At 40.9% G+C, this 12693-nt stretch overlaps 2 protein-coding genes across 2 annotated transcripts in view; one reads left to right on the plus strand and one right to left on the minus strand.

Moving 5' to 3' along the window:
* heatr5a (HEAT repeat containing 5a) overlaps nucleotides 1-1208 on the minus strand; it is a gene marked incomplete at its 5' end in the record, with an annotated part of 23048 nt that extends 21840 nt beyond the window's left edge. The window contains one exon of the mRNA XM_079692875.1: nucleotides 1199-1208. Within this exon, the coding sequence (XP_079549001.1) occupies nucleotides 1199-1208 (10 nt within the window). The remainder of the gene's footprint in view (nucleotides 1-1198) is intronic.
* A 141-nt stretch (nucleotides 1209-1349) lies between these two features.
* Nucleotides 1350-11738, plus strand: scfd1 (sec1 family domain containing 1). The gene is made up of 9 exons (XM_079640694.1): nucleotides 1350-1477; nucleotides 1878-1940; nucleotides 2261-2336; nucleotides 5783-5836; nucleotides 8626-8678; nucleotides 8784-8817; nucleotides 10420-10485; nucleotides 11346-11414; nucleotides 11510-11738. Exons 2-9 carry the CDS (start codon nucleotides 1891-1893, stop codon nucleotides 11531-11533), a joined length of 426 nt encoding a protein of 141 aa, XP_079496820.1. The 5' UTR covers nucleotides 1350-1477; nucleotides 1878-1890; the 3' UTR covers nucleotides 11534-11738.
* Nucleotides 11739-12693: the final 955 nt, after the last annotated feature.

The following is a 12693-nucleotide window of genomic DNA, read 5'->3' on the forward strand; positions in this document are numbered from 1 at the left end:
CTCCCTTCCTTCCTTCCTCTCTGCAGAGTCTCAGGAGTGCTGCTCGAGTTTCTGAAAGATGTGGTGTGATTTCAGTCTCACAGAAACTCACACACACACTTTCACGTGGGTGTGTAATCCCTGCCACTGAGCTGCCAGTCAGAGGATTATTAAATAATACGGTGCACTAAACGTCTCTTTAACTACCTGGACGTAGTACTGTGCAAATACTGTGAGAAACCTTGCCCGACGGATTCTGAAAAATAGGATTAATTCTGCTGTTTTCAGATCAAAAATCGTTTTATTACGTTTCTACAATGCATAACCAGGGTTTGTCATTTAGAAATGGAAAACAAAACGTATGCATATACAAATGAAACAATGGTTTGTTCTGGCTATATGTACAAAGTAGGGCTGATCGATTATGGCAAAAATCATAATCTCGATTATTTGGGTTAAAAATTGTAATTGCGATTAGTCATTGACACAAAAAATGTGTGCAATATTTTTTTAACAGTTGATTACCCTGAACTTTAAGTATAATTCAACTGAAAAAAATAAAAATAAGTAATAATAAAAAAATCATCGTTTTATTTCGATTACGTTGTTTTCGTAATCGTTGCAAGCCATAATCGTAATCGCGATTAAAATACGATTAATTGAGCAGCCCTACAAAAGGGTAAAAAAAAGAACAACGGAAAACACAAACAATAACAACGACTAAAGTAATACCCTACATAATAATAATAATAATCATGCATTACATTTTTTATAAGAGCGCTTTTACAGGTACTCAAAGCACTCTTATAAATACACATTACACATATTAGACATGTGAGAGCCATTACTGTGGACATTCATTCGTACACACGAATATTCACCAGAAATATTGTTAATATATGTAATATGTAATGATTATGCATAATCATACATGCAACATACACATCTACTGTATACACACACACACACATATGCTGCAGATAAGCTATAGATCATTTTACCCAGTGGTCCCCAGGCTTCCTGAAATGTCCTGTTTGAGTATAGAAGTGAATATCTTCTGCTGTTTTGATGAACTCTAGATGATGCCGTCACGATAACAGTTAGACAATAACATGACAGTTGCCTCTCACATTATGTGCGAACTTGGAGTGGATAAACCAAAGTCGCAGGGGGCTTCATTTGTTGTCTGTGTTTCACTATTCATATTACCCAATCATACCAAAGGTCATCTCGTTAACTTTCATGTTAGCTCTGTTCTCCCTGCTTGTTAACGATACGACACGACAATACTTTAAAGGTCAGGTCTGAAATGCTCCTTGCATCACAGCAGCTCCATGTGTAACATCAACGTGGACATCAACACACAAGTCATGATGAGGTATGTTGTCTAATGTTTGTGTGATTGTTGTGTGTTTCAGTCGGACTTGGAGCAGTATAAGACGGCTCTGTTGGACGCAGGCTGTGACCTCTCACCTCTCAACTACATCAAACAGTGGAAGTAAGTCCGACCAATGAGTAAGGGTCTTTTAAAAGCATCATGAAGCCACATATCTAGTGGTTAACAGCATTCGTATATGTAATGTAATGCAACTGTCTGTATGTGTTTATAATTTGTGTATTTATGTTTTAGGACCCCCTCGAAAATTAGATGCTATATCTCGCTATCCTTCAATAAATAAATAAATACAAATAAAATACAATGTTGATCCTTTGTATATTTTTAATCCAGAATTAAGTGGAACTAAAATGTGATGTTGGAAAAACACACTATAATTTATGTAGTTACGAACCCTTTACGGTTTCAGTAACTAACGTCTGTGTCTTGAGTTAAATATTTTGGATTTGTTGTCTGTCAGAGCGGAGTGTAATTCAGTCTGGTTTCCTCTCGTCTTTCTCAGAGCGTTTACCAAGATGGCTGCGACCCCGGCCAACTACGGCAACAGTGGAGTCAAACCCATGGGGTAAGTTTGTAACACAAGATATGTTTTAAGGTATTTATATATAAAAAGTGTGACTCTAATTAACACCTCTCTAACATAGTTAAAATAGAAACATCATCACCTTGTTATAAGCAGTGTTTGCAGGATTATATAAGAAGTAGCACCGCTATAAGCTCAGTGGTGTCAGCAGTTTGAGCAGCAGCATTGTTTTGGTGTTTTTATGAATTCAGTTCAAACGGGGGTTTTATTCAGAATACCAGCCTAACCCTGTCCTCCTCCTCTTCCCCCCTTGTTTCCTCCCCCCTTGTTTCCTCCCCCCTTGTTTCCTCCCCTCTCTGCAGCCTGTTCTCCAGAGTGATGAATTCTGGATCCCAGTTAGTCATGGAGGGAGTGAAGAACCTGGTATTAAAACAACATGTGAGTTTAACACTCTACTGCTAGGATATCTATCAATCAGCTGCAGACTTTAAGTACGAGTCCAAGCTTTACTGAATGAGTTATTTTATCTTTCAGTTACCTTTCATTCCAACAATTAACGGATGAATCGAGATCAAAAGTGGTTCAGCTGCACTCTCTTTATTCATCACCAGACACCTGCAGAACTAATTACTTTCCCATCAGCCCTATCTGCATTACGTGTTATTTGCTAATTAGCTAATGTTAGCATAACACGTTAAACTCTCACGTATCCAACACACGGTTCCTGTTGCGAGCTTCAACGGAGACGCTTCCCATTCACTTTGAACGGGGTGCCGTCACGTTGCTTCGATTTGCCTCAATTGCTCGCGGTGAAAGTTGAGAAAAGTTCAATTTTTCAAGCGTTGACGGAAGCGCCAGCCAATCAAATCATATGCCAGCACAAGCGCTAGCCAATCAAACCGCGTGCTTTGTGTGTCCGGGGCGGGAGATTAATGTGATTGGTTGTTGGTCGTTAACCCCAACCGGCAAGCGTAAACGCGACGGAACCGTGTGTAGGTCACGTCATGCTCAGAATGGTAATCGCTAACCCTGCTGAATCTCCCTGTTAGCGGTGTATTTGTTAGCATGTGGATGTTAACAAGTAGCTCTAGGATTAGGACTGCTCTGCAAAAAATCCTAATCACAATTACGTGATAACTCACAGATCCACACCGAAATTTAAATAAATGCTTTTCCGAAATCTCTCACCTGAAGCTTAAAGAAACATGCCACAGACGGGCTCTCTAGGGCAGTGTTTCTCAAACTTTTTCATACCAAGGACTCGCGGACCACCTAACTCCACAAATATCAAAAAACACATTGTTTTTCTAGAACAGATTACAATTCGTCTGAAAATGTTACAACCAAGTGGCAACATGTGTGATGAAGGTGTTGCGCTGGGCTATATCATGCAATCGAAAGTGAAACTTAACCTCGCTCCATTGCGGAGATATTCCCGCGAGAGTGCCGAAAACCGAAATGTATTTATTTATTTCAAATGTGAAATTGTACCAATATACTCACGGACCACTAGGGGGTGCTCACGGACCACACTTTGAGAAGCCCTGCTCTAGGGTTTCCCCTCGTATTGTGTGGCCCTAAGGTGGACTAATGCTCCAGCAAAAAAACATTTCCTACATGTTAGAGTAATAATACATTCTCTTAAACTAAGAAACCAATACATTTAGACACGCACCCCAAGATGTCGATCAATAGTTGGAATGAAAGCTTTTAGTCGAGAAAGGCTGCGATCCTCATCTCTTCCCTGTCCTCATGATTAATGAGATATTCTCCACCGACACAGCGCTGCGTCTCCTTCTAACAGCTGGCAGCCAGCCTCAAACATTCCTCCGTCCTCAGCTGTGCGTCTCCACCTGAGGACAGCACATTTATTCAGGCACGCTTTCATTCACACCGCTTTACCACAAAAACACCACTGTTCCCACCCGCCTGTGTGGGGCTGGAGGTTAAATCAAGCGTACCTACAGTAATGTGACAGACTATACGTTCCTGCACACCAGCGGAGACGATGACAACAGGAGGAGAAGCTGGCTCCAGCGGGAAGTCATTTATAATCATTACAGACAGACAGACAGACTGAGACTGAGACACACACACACACACACACACACACACACACACACACACACACACACACACACACACACACACACACACACACACACACACACACACACACACACACACACACACACACACACACACACAGTCTATTTTCTACATATAGAAGCTGAACTGACACCAGAGCGTTACAAACTCAGTCTGGATGAAAGATATTTTAAGACTTAAGGATGAAAGCTATGTGATTCTGCTCGGTGACAACATTTCAAACTACCCTAAAAACAAATTAAACACTAAGATGATTATGTTTTCTCTGCATGTCAGTAACTGGTGGAAATGATAAAACTTTAAATATAAACACAAACAATTATAATAACTGTGAACAACATCCTGACAGAAATGCAAATATAAGGATGTAGTTTTTCCTTAATTGATATATTATTGTTTGTCAATCATCATATGGGCGCAAGTTAATTCTATTGGCCACTTCACCAAAATCTAGTTTTTCAACTTTATATTTCTTTCGTAATTTAACAATACTCAGAGTCTATTGGGAGTTGGGGAGATTGAATGAAGTATAGGAACATCGTTCTGGTACAAACTCAATACCGCCCCTCCTCCTCATTGGTTACTCAACGTAACGACACCAGACTGACCACTAGACCACCTATCAGTCCCCTTCAGGAAGAGTACTTTTGGTCAGTCATCATTCTCGGTCACAGCAATACATTACATGTCACATGTTAGGCGCTTTTATCCAAAGCAACTTACAGACATTCAGTACTTTAGACAATCCCCACAGGAGCAATTTGGGGTGAAGTGTCTCAGGGACACAACGACATGCTGACTGCAGTGGGACTCGAACCTTCTATCCCCTGATTCGAAGTCCAGCACACTAACCACTGAGCCACAGCCTCCCAATACAAAACTGGAACTCTCTGCCCACTCAAATCACAGACATACATACACATAGCACCTTCACAGCTCACTTCAAAACATGGTTCATTGAGAACTACTCCAGAGGCCTGTACTACGAAGCTGGTTCAACCTAACCTGGATATGTTTGAGTTAGCCGGTTGGCCTAATCCAAAACATACGCGCTCTCGCTAAACAGTCCTACGACGCGGGTTATCAAGTGAGAAAAAGAGAACCAGCGTCGTAGGACCGGAAAGCTTTCCCTGAAGTTAGCCGCTAAGCGAAAATCCTGCTTCTTAGTATACCCCCCTGCACACACTAGTCTGTGTTGAGTATGGCGTGAGTGCTACATGTTGTGTTACTGTTATGTGATTGTGATGTGCTATATGTGACATGTACTGTGTGTTGTTTATTCTTCTCTTTTATCCTCTCTTATCCTTTCGCCTGTATCTACTTTTTATTTTATTTGATATTTTTTATAACTAATGCTGTTGATATATTGTGATTTTAAGGGTGTCTATTACCATCAGCTGAAAATTAGCCATGTCGGCTAAAGCTGCTCCATTTACTGTTTTTGTGACCGTTCATCGATGGGGACTGTCCACGACACTATAAATAAATAATCTAAACTATTAATTAAATTCAGTTACATGTCCCCCCTCTGAAAAATGCTTCTTTTCCACATGTCCCGAAATAACTGATTCTCTACCAAGGTGCGTGGGGACATAGAAAGCCATAAGTGCTCCAAACTGTATCAACATTAATATAAACAAAACACTTTGGACTGACCTTCAATTTATGGCTGATTTCTGTCCAAAAGTGTTGTTTTTGTAATCACACATGACCCAGACGTTGGTTTCTTCTTGTTTCAGGAGTGTTTTACAGTAAATTGATGATTTTTCTTCCAGAACCTTCCTGTCACTCGGATCCTGGACAACCTGATGGAGATGAAGTCAAACCCTGTGAGTTCCTGAGTATTCGTTCATGTTTTATTTAACATCCCATAAACACGAGGGCCGATCTAGTGAAAGTTAGATTGTTATTTTATTGTTTACTAAAACATTGTTTCAAGAATTTCACACTGAAGTAGCAACACAGCTAAAGCACAAGGTGTTATTTTCCCAACCAACCAGGTGTTAGTCCTTCTCTAAATACTGTCTTCCTATTGGTTCTTCCCTCTCAAGATGTAAATCCTCAACAAAACAAATAATTGTTTAAAAAGTCTCATTAGTATCATCAAAACAGCTGTTCACTGAGTTTCATAAACAAGCAGGAGGAAATATCGCATTTGTAAGAGACTATTTTCGTGTGTGTGGCAAGGAGATTAATATATTACACACACACACACACACACACACACACACGCACGCACGCACGCGCGCGCGCGCACACACACACAGTTAAAAAATTACATGTGAACCCTTCTGAGTTTACTGTAAGACACACAGATCGATGATGATGAATGAGGGAATTCTTTTTATTCAAGCTCATGTAGTCATCTGACCACACACGCACACACACACACACACACACACACACACACACACACACACACACACTGCAGGTTTCTCAGCATCTGCAGTTTCAGACGACTAACAAAGATCCCGTTGTTGTGAATCTGTCGGGAGGAAGAGGAGGAGGAGGAGGATGAGACAGGAATGGGATGAAGATGAAAGAAATAGAAGACCACATTCTCCCTCTATCAGATTTGTGTGTGTGTGTGTGTGTGTGTGTGTGTGTGTGTGTGTGTGTGTGTGTGTGTGTGTGTGTGTGTGTGTGTGTGTGTGTGTGTGTGTGTGTGTGTGTGTGTGTGTGTGTGTGTGTGTGTGTGTGTGTGTGTGTGTGTGTGTGTGTGTGTGTGTGTGTGTGTGTGTGTGTGTGTGTGTGTGTGTGTGTGTGTGTGTGTGTGTGTGTGTGTGTGTGTGTGTGTGTGTGTGTGTGTGTGGAGTCAATGTTTAAGTCAAAAAAGAGAGAAACATTTAGCGTCGTTAGCTTAGCATAAAGAGTGCAAAGCTAGCCTGGCTCGTCCCCAAACATCTCACAGCTATATATTACATATCTTGAATTTGATTATTTATTTTCTACCTTTTTATAATTATTTATTCACATATAAGCCCTGTGTGTCTCCAGACGTCTTCTCATGTCAAATCAACCTCAGTTAGGTGAAGCTGCAGGTCGGAGGTTAATCTCTCAGCAGGAGCTGCTGCCCATAACTCTGACCCAGTGTAACTGTAAAAAGGTCAAAGGGTACATTTCTCCAGCTTAGGACCAACATAGTTGAAATCGGTCCAGCTCTGAGGGCTGCAGTGTAATCGCTCGGGGCTCCATTCTGCACCGTCATTATTCACAAGGGTTTATTTTGGCTTCTGACCGGTTGAGATGGAAGTAATACGCTTCTGAGTGAGAGGAACCATAAAACAGACAGACCGGATCAGAGGGGAAATGTAATCAACAATTGTTTTTCTTTCTCTGTGTGATCCTGCTTACACTGCTGCCACACTCTTTTTAAAACAATATTAGCCTGAGATGGAACATTTTGCAAATTAGACGCATCGGAAATTCAGTTGTTTGATAAAAAAATACAGAAGTTAGTGTTTATTTGACGTGTGTATGAATGCTGCGTGTCTTCGTTGCATGTGGTCTATTCTGAATGTTTTGATGGCACCTTCGAAGGAGTAGCTTTGCTCTTCTCGTTGTTCTTGTATAATGACAATAAATGCTTCTAATCTAATTTACGTTAAAACATGACTCTTGCAGCAACTGGCTTTGGACCTATTCACAAGTTATTTGATGAAGCCCTCTGTATCGCGAACGTCAACGGGGGGGGGGGGGCTAGTAGTACTTCGTGAACGCTGAACGCTGTGATCAGCTGTTTTAGCGCAGTTCTCCAGTGAGGGGGGGGGGGAGTCTCCCTCCGCAGCAGGTTGGCTAGACCGACAACAGCCGCCCTGTCTGTGCACACGGAGATCAATGATCGTCCGGTGATCTAACCGCCTTCTGGAAAATCTTCGCAAGTACGTCGGTACGCAAATGCGTTTTGTGACACAAGTGACGGTACGCATTTAAGATTGTTGTCGCACATGCATACCTGCGTACCAGTTATGTGCGCCCCTGATTATAAGAGCCTCTGCACTCATAAATCCTTTTTCTGAGCACCAGCGTCTTAATCTCAAATTCAAATGAGGACTGAAAAAGCGCTGCATCTCGCACTTTAGAAAAGTTAAAATACTTAAAACTTAAAGGGCTCCAAATTCACACAGAACGGATCATGACGCTTCAAGTTAAACATTTTTCCACTTTTCTGATCAGGGACGGTGACCACAGTGTAGAAATTGGAGGAGAATCTGTATTTTTGTGTTTCATAACAAAGACAGAAAAGCTCATTTCTTTGAGCAGCCCCTTAGCGTTGTAATGATATCCCTGTTAGCGGGTGGTCCGCCTCCCTGGCTAAACGGCTGTCAGACTGAGCGGTGAAGTTCACTCATACAAAGTGAGAGAGCTTGAGTCCTCTGGTGGGTGTTCACAATGTCAAACAAATATTTAGCAGCACAAACAGAAAATAAAATGCAAGTGTGCAAAGCTAGTCGTTGTTGAGATATCATTGTTATAGAAACAATAAGAAAAGTGTTATTTTTTTGTTGATGAAATGCTCAGAGGGGGGTCGCCCCGGCGCCTTTCAGCCAGAAGATACACTACGTAGAAACACGGCCTTTAGATTCACAAGAAACTGACTGACGTTTGTCTCCTGCAGGAAACAGACGACTATCGATACTTCGACCCAAAGATGCTACGAGGCAGCGAGAGGTACCACTCTGACATATATCTCCAATCACTGCGGATCAGTTCTTTCACTTAAAGTGCTCAGAAATATCTCTCCATCATCTTCTCCCCTCCCCTCTTCTCTTTCAGCTCTATTCCCAGGAACAAGAACCCGTTTCAGGAGGTAAGCACAGTTTCTGTTTCTGGACTACAGTTTGATTCATGAGTCCGAGTTAGTGCCAGGACAAACGAGAGTTGAAAAGGAAATAGAAGACGGACTGGAAATGATGCAGAACCTCAGAAATCTGTCTCTTTAATCCCCCTCTAACTCATGAAATCAGACTCACAAAGAATCTATTCCTCTCCTGGCTTCAAACCACTAAAAACTCATCTTTGTTCATCACATGGATATATTTAGATTTATTTACCATTACCACATCCTGTTAAGCCTTTGATGTAACTCTCCACCTTCACCCTATTGCGTAAGCTCAAAGAAATAACCAAATAACTGACAGAAGCTCACCAGGTGACCAACATGTTGGCACGTACCCGCAGTGTCCCGGGATAACTTTCACAGCGCTGTTTGTTTTGGTCATTAGTGGCGAAAGCTTTCTGTTTTTTTGGTAACGATTTCCAAACAGTGGTCTGGAAAATGTCTCCTGCAAACCCCAATTGTCTCTTGAAGTTTGGTGGCGATCTTACAATTTCTCTTTTCCTCCAATGCTCCCTTCCCAAGTCCCAGACTACGTGGCAAACTCTGGTGAACCTTGCCGTTCCTAGGCGAACATGTAGCTTATCAAAAAAAAACTCCATAACACAATGGTTGTTTAGAGCAGGGGTTCCCAAACTTTTCAGCCCGCGACCCCCAAAATAACAGTGCCAGAGACTGGCGACCCCCTGTCGACGGGGGGGGGGGGGGGGGGGGGGGGGGGCTAGTGAAATAATTTCAGAAAAAGTTTGAGAAACACTGCGCAAAATTGATTGTCAAAGAAAAAAAATTATATGCAAACGTTATTATTAATAATAATAATAAAAAAGAAAAAAAATTATTATTATTATTTTTTTTTTTTTTTTTTTTTTTTAAAATTTTGTAATCATCTTGCGACCCCCAGTTTGGGAACCCCTGGATTAGAGGGACTCTTTAAGGCATGAAGACAGCCAAAAACTTTTAACATTAGAAAACATTTCCCTCTTTAGCAGCAGTGACCATTTTCATGATATGTGTTGGAGCTATATATATCTCTTTGTATTATTTAACAGTTTAACATTTATTTTCATGCTGTTTATTATTATTATCATTTATTTATATGTATTCTTAGTTAGCGTCATAAGTTAAAGTAGTTTCTATGCTTTTATTTTGAAGGCATGTTTTGGGCACCGGGTGATTAGAGCACCTGGTGTAATTGTATATATTGGAGACACGTGGAGGTGGGAGCCAGAGAACGCAAACGTAGGCAAACGGTTTTTTACCAGGGTGTTTCAAGCCAGCAAAAGGAAAGCCATAGGAAAGGCTTAAGGAAAAGGGATCAAGGAAACCTGTTCGACTTTGTTATGGGAATAAACTGCACAAATGGAGAATCTTGTCTGGACCTGGATCATTGCCCTGCGTAAGATCCGCTAACTAGTGCCTCAGCGGCTGTATTTTTTTAAGTTAATTATCTGTTTTATTTCTATATGATTTTCGCCGCTATAAAATGTTTCTGTGTTTATTCAGCCATGAGAAACATTGTATACATCTTCCTGCAGACAGAAGCAGAATAACCCTGATGCTTTTCATTTCCTTCAGGCCATCGTGTTTGTGGTCGGAGGGGGAAACTACATCGAGTACCAGAATCTGGTGGACTACGCTAAGGTACTGTAATACTGCTAGTTAGGGATGTCCCGATCACCTTTTTTTGCTCCCGATCCGATTCCGATCATTTGATTTTGACAATTTGCCGATACCGATTTTTCCCGATCCGATCTTTATGCAATGCATTAAGAGAAAAAAAGCATTCAAGTTGTCCCTTAAGTTTATTTTTTTATTTAAATTGGATATTCTATCCAACATGGATATAGCTTCTTTCTTTCACAGCAGCATTGGATCAGTTCAGTTGTGCAGCATTGGATCAAAACAAAATAAAGCTTTTCAGTACTCGTTAGCTTACTGCTACAATTAGACACTGCGCCCACTCTGTTGCCAGATTTGAGAGAAATAAGCAGGTCTATGAAGACAAGCCCCAAAGAAGCAACACATACATGATGTTGTGTAATTTGATACCAAAACTAAGACCTCAGGATGACTTTAAGACTTGAACATGGTCATTTTTGTTTTGTAACATTGAAAACATTACAAAATAAAAAAAAAAAAAAGAAAAAATCCCGATCCCCGATTTTTTTCTCGCAATTCCGATCTTTTGAAAATCACGTGATCGGCTCCGATCCCCGATCACGTGATCGGATCGGGACATCTCTACTGCTAGTACTACTGGAAGCTACTTAAATAACTCACTGTCTTAGAAATGTGTCAGATGTATTATGTTAAAGTAAATAGGAGGAGATATAATGTCGATACTGTTATTTGATGTTTGATATATAGCCGTTAAATCCATGTTTGTGATGACATGGAAACAAAAACTGTTTCTGTTACGACGTCAAACTCAACAAGTATTTAACGATAATATTTTGCATGTTCTGCGGCTGTACTTTTACATTTGTGTGTTTTTATTGCAGTTCAAGCAGGGGAAGAAGGTAGTTTACGGCTGCAGCGAACTCTCCAACGCTGGTCAGTTCATCAAACAGGTGAGAACACACACCTGTGAAGCACAACACACACACACACACACACCTTAAAGAGACAGTACACCATTTTTTACTTTTTTTCTGTCTTTCCACAGCTCTCTCAACTCGGCCAAAAGTAACAATGACTCTAACAATATGTGATACCTCTCTCTCTCTCTTGCTCTTTCTGGAGGTCATGTGATCTCTTTATTCCACTTGTTTTATATTAAATTCTTCTGTAAATGGACTTAACATTTCCTGTCTTAATTCTCATTTCTGTCTCTTTCGCTCAGCGCTAATAAAGCTAATAAAAAAAAGTCTAATAAAAAAAAAAGTCTAATCTCACGTCGGCCTCACTCTTTATTCTTCTTATTTTATAGGATTCCTACATTGAATGAAACGCAGATGTTTTTATTAATATGAAGTCCATTTTCTTCCTCTGTGATCCGTCATCTTTAAATGTTATTCGCCATCTTCGGTTTGTGTTTATCCAGCCTTCGGTAGAGAAGCTAAAGGCTAGCTAACTTCACCAGGAACACCTGCTGCTGCAGAAGAGCTTATTTTCTCATTCAAAAACACTTTCAGTCCAAGCCAACACTTCAAGGACTAGTTCACGAGACTCACGCCTCCCCTCTCCTCTCATTCCGGCTGATCAGAATGATTTAGAGGAGATTTATTTGACGTAAGTCCAACAGTCAAAATAAAAGATTGTCATCACAATAATAAACGAGGAAAGTGTGAAAACATATATCATTTGCACTCAACACTAAAATATGTCTCCAGAAGATTTCCTCTGCAGCTCCTTCAACTGTCAACAATCATCAGAGGAGGAGCAGGACCACACACACACACACACACACGCACACACACTTTCTCTCATACACACACACACACATGCAGGACAACATACACACGTATATACGTATATATACACATATGCAGGAACACACACACACACACACATACATACATATATACACATATACAGGACAACACACACACACACACGACAACATACACACATATGCAGGACAACAAACACACACACATATACAGGAACACACACACACACACACACACACACACATACATATATACACATATACAGGACAACACACACACACACACATACACACACACACACGTATATACGTATATATACACATATGCAGGACCACACACACACACACTCACACTCACACTCACACACACACACACACACACACACACAGGACAACACACACACACACATTTACAGGAACACACACACACACACACACACACACACACACACACACAC

The sequence above is a fragment of the Notothenia rossii genome (assembly GCF_949606895.1).
Source record: "Notothenia rossii genome assembly, chromosome: 7".
In the NCBI taxonomy this organism is placed as follows: domain Eukaryota; kingdom Metazoa; phylum Chordata; class Actinopteri; order Perciformes; family Nototheniidae; genus Notothenia; species Notothenia rossii.